This window comes from Cupressus sempervirens, chromosome 8, assembly GCF_028749045.1.
Source record: "Cupressus sempervirens isolate cs-2001-9-10 chromosome 8, ASM2874904v1, whole genome shotgun sequence".
NCBI lineage: Eukaryota > Viridiplantae > Streptophyta > Pinopsida > Cupressales > Cupressaceae > Cupressus > Cupressus sempervirens.
The window spans coordinates 83,618,543-83,621,386 of record NC_143125.1 but is presented as its reverse complement, the minus strand read 5'-3'; the positions used below and the strand labels follow the sequence as shown (position 1 = coordinate 83,621,386).

General features: G+C 35.4%; 1 protein-coding gene across 1 annotated transcript; it reads left to right on the top strand.

Moving 5' to 3' along the window:
* Positions 1–1,698: 1,698 nt before the first annotated feature.
* Positions 1,699–2,454, top strand: LOC149541737 (tRNA (guanine-N(7)-)-methyltransferase-like). Its single transcript, XM_089795657.1, has one exon. It carries the CDS (start codon positions 1,699–1,701, stop codon positions 2,452–2,454), a length of 756 nt encoding a protein of 251 aa, XP_089651783.1.
* Positions 2,455–2,844: the final 390 nt, after the last annotated feature.

Genomic DNA, 2,844 nt, shown 5'->3' with positions numbered 1-2,844 from the left:
ATGATTGCCTTTGATTCTGGCTATTTGAGATAAAATATTGGTTGTTGACATGATACAATTTGCATCTCAGCTGTTAAAAAGTGGGAGACGCTCTTATATGCCATTGAGGATGAACCGACAAAGGACAAGCTCTGACTTCCCATTGGGTAATTTTGGTGCATTTCAATCAGCTACTTAACAATTCAATCAAATAAATTATTTATTTATTATATTTAATACATTTAGGCTAAATACATGGGTGAGAGGTCATAAATTGAAATCTTATAGGAAACATGTATGCACGTCTTCTTTGTAACACAGTTAAATAGTTCTTTTGAGAAGTATCGAATATGCTTATATTGCTGTAAGTTTCTATAAATCCATGTACACATTACTTGATATCATAGATTATAACAGAAGTGTTTTCTTTCTTTCTTTTGATTGCAGTTATCAAGAAACCAATGGAAACAGAGAAGGAGGGGGTTTTGTTGGCATATGAACTTCTAGTGTCGCAACAATCTGGAGTGGCAGCTCGTAAGATATTAGAGCATGTGGAGCAGTTCCAGTCATTTTCTAAAGGAAAATCTTCAACTCATTTAAAATCAAATGATGATTGTCAAATTTCATCAAGATCTCTAGAACCTTTGGCTTTGACAATTAAAGGTACATCTTCCTCAAGATTTTTGGGCATGTATCAAATTTTAAATCTAATTTTATGTGACAGTTTTGTAATTCATTTTTTCAATCCAATTGTAACTGTATTGTAAACTGTTAATAGCTCAATTACAAGCCTATAATCTAAAAATAAAACATCAATTCTAGTAGAGCTCTAAATCAAATACATTAATATATAATAATTCAAATATACCTTCTCACACATTGTTCGAATAGACTCCATTGTTCTCCAATCCTTCAAGACCTTGTACATAATTGTATTGTTTCAACATTAAATACTAACTTAAAATGACATGAAAGAAAAATATTGTTGATTGATGACACAAAGAAGATAGAAAAATAATACTAATCATAATAAAAAGACAATGATAACATGTCAGCAATAATACTTAATGTGATTTTTTAAATATCAACACACTAAAAAACCTCCATTTTACATCTGAAAGTATATTTAACAAGCAATAAATTTTCATTTAATTTTTTCCTGCATTTGGACAGTTTATATTTTATTTATTTTCTAATAATTGCTTCTCATTTGTTCCATAGAAAACACAATACCAGTATCAAGTTCAAACAGACACTCTACATTAAATATTGCAACACCTTCATTTTGTATTAGTCATTGCAACATCTGCCTTGGACCTATTGGAGCATCATCTAGTATCACTAATGTTGTTGAAAGTATTCCAATAGTTCCAAAAGAGATGAAATGCTTTCGAATGTGTTTATCAGATGTATATGGGGTTCCTAAAAAGACAAAAGGTTTTCGAATGTGTTTATCAGAGGTATGTAAGGTTAATAATGGACTATGTCCCTAATTTTCCCCCTTTCTCAAATTCAAAACCCCCGTTTTGTCAAATTTGTCCGTTGAGCGAGACCATGACTACACAGGGGTTGCAAAGATCTTGAAGAAATATGACAAGACAACGGGAGGCGTGTTACGGCAGCCATTCATCCAGGAGGTTCTGCAACAGCCATTCTTCACCACAGAGCTTCTCTAAAATCTCGTCAAGAAATGTGAAGAAAAACCCTTGAATTTGAGCAATGTCGCATGCTAGAGAGCATTGTGTGTCCGTGAAGCATCCAAGGAAGCATTTTTACAGAGCGCGAGCTCACAGCAATCCTCTCAGTGATTCGCACTTTCCTGTACCTCTCTGTCCGGATCAATTTGATTATGCCGACCATTTCCCTTCATATTTCTCTAAAAAACATCTCCAAGACAACAAATCTCCAGCGCCTAACCCTAATGGTGAAGCTCAAGAAGAACACGAAGTCTCAAACTCTAAGGATTTGAAACCAACGAATGCATGTTCTGCCTCAACTGGTCAAGAAAAGAAAATTCAATTTGCAGATATTGACTGTGGCTTTCATGGGCTTCTAGTGCAGCTTTCACCCATTTTCCCATCAACCCTGATGATAGGCATGGAGCTCCGCGACAAGGTAAGCGAGTATGTTAAAGAAAGAATTTTGGCTTTGCGAAAAGCGAATCTGGGCCATTATGATAATATCTCTGTAGTGTCCCTACTGAGTTTTTTTCCAGAGCATATAAAAAGGAAAAAGGAGGAGAAAGAAGCAGAAGAAAATTTTCCATACCTTGGGTGCTCGATTTGGCGATTTGGAGGCAGTAATAATTCTCGGTGGCAACGGAGCTCGATTCGGTGGCAGCAGATAATGAGCAATGCGCCTCTTTTTTTCTTGCCTTATAGCCCGACGACGTCGCAATTGCGACGTCGTTGGGCTATAAGGCAAAAAAAAACCCAAATGCAAATTGACGTCGCAAAACACTCCCAAATCTATTAGTGAATCCTCTGACAAAGTCACATTTAATAATGTGTTGTAAGCTTTTAACAAGGCAAGCCTTTCACAGGGCATCACTTTAGAAGAGTGAGAATTGAGTAGCATGTTACTGGTGGTTTTTCCCAAATTAGGTTTCCACATAAATCACTTTGTTATGTGTTGATCTTCTATATGTTATGCTTGCATGTTGATTTACAGTAACTTGCTAGTTAGAGAAGTTAAAGCAAGAATTAATGAATGGGCTCACTATACTTAGTGAAAAGTTTGAATAGGAAATTTTGGACCTTGAATAACTAATTCATGCCCCACCTCTTAGTTATTCTAAAGTATTTCTAACAATTGGTATCAAACCCATCTGCTGATTTAGTTCCAAGGTACTAGAAGTAGGAAGAT

What these genes read in the sequence shown, in the direction of transcription:
- LOC149541737 (XM_089795657.1), top strand. Translation starts at nt 1,699, where the DNA reads ATGTCGCATGCTAGAGAGCATTGTGTGTCCGTGAAGCATCCAAGGAAG.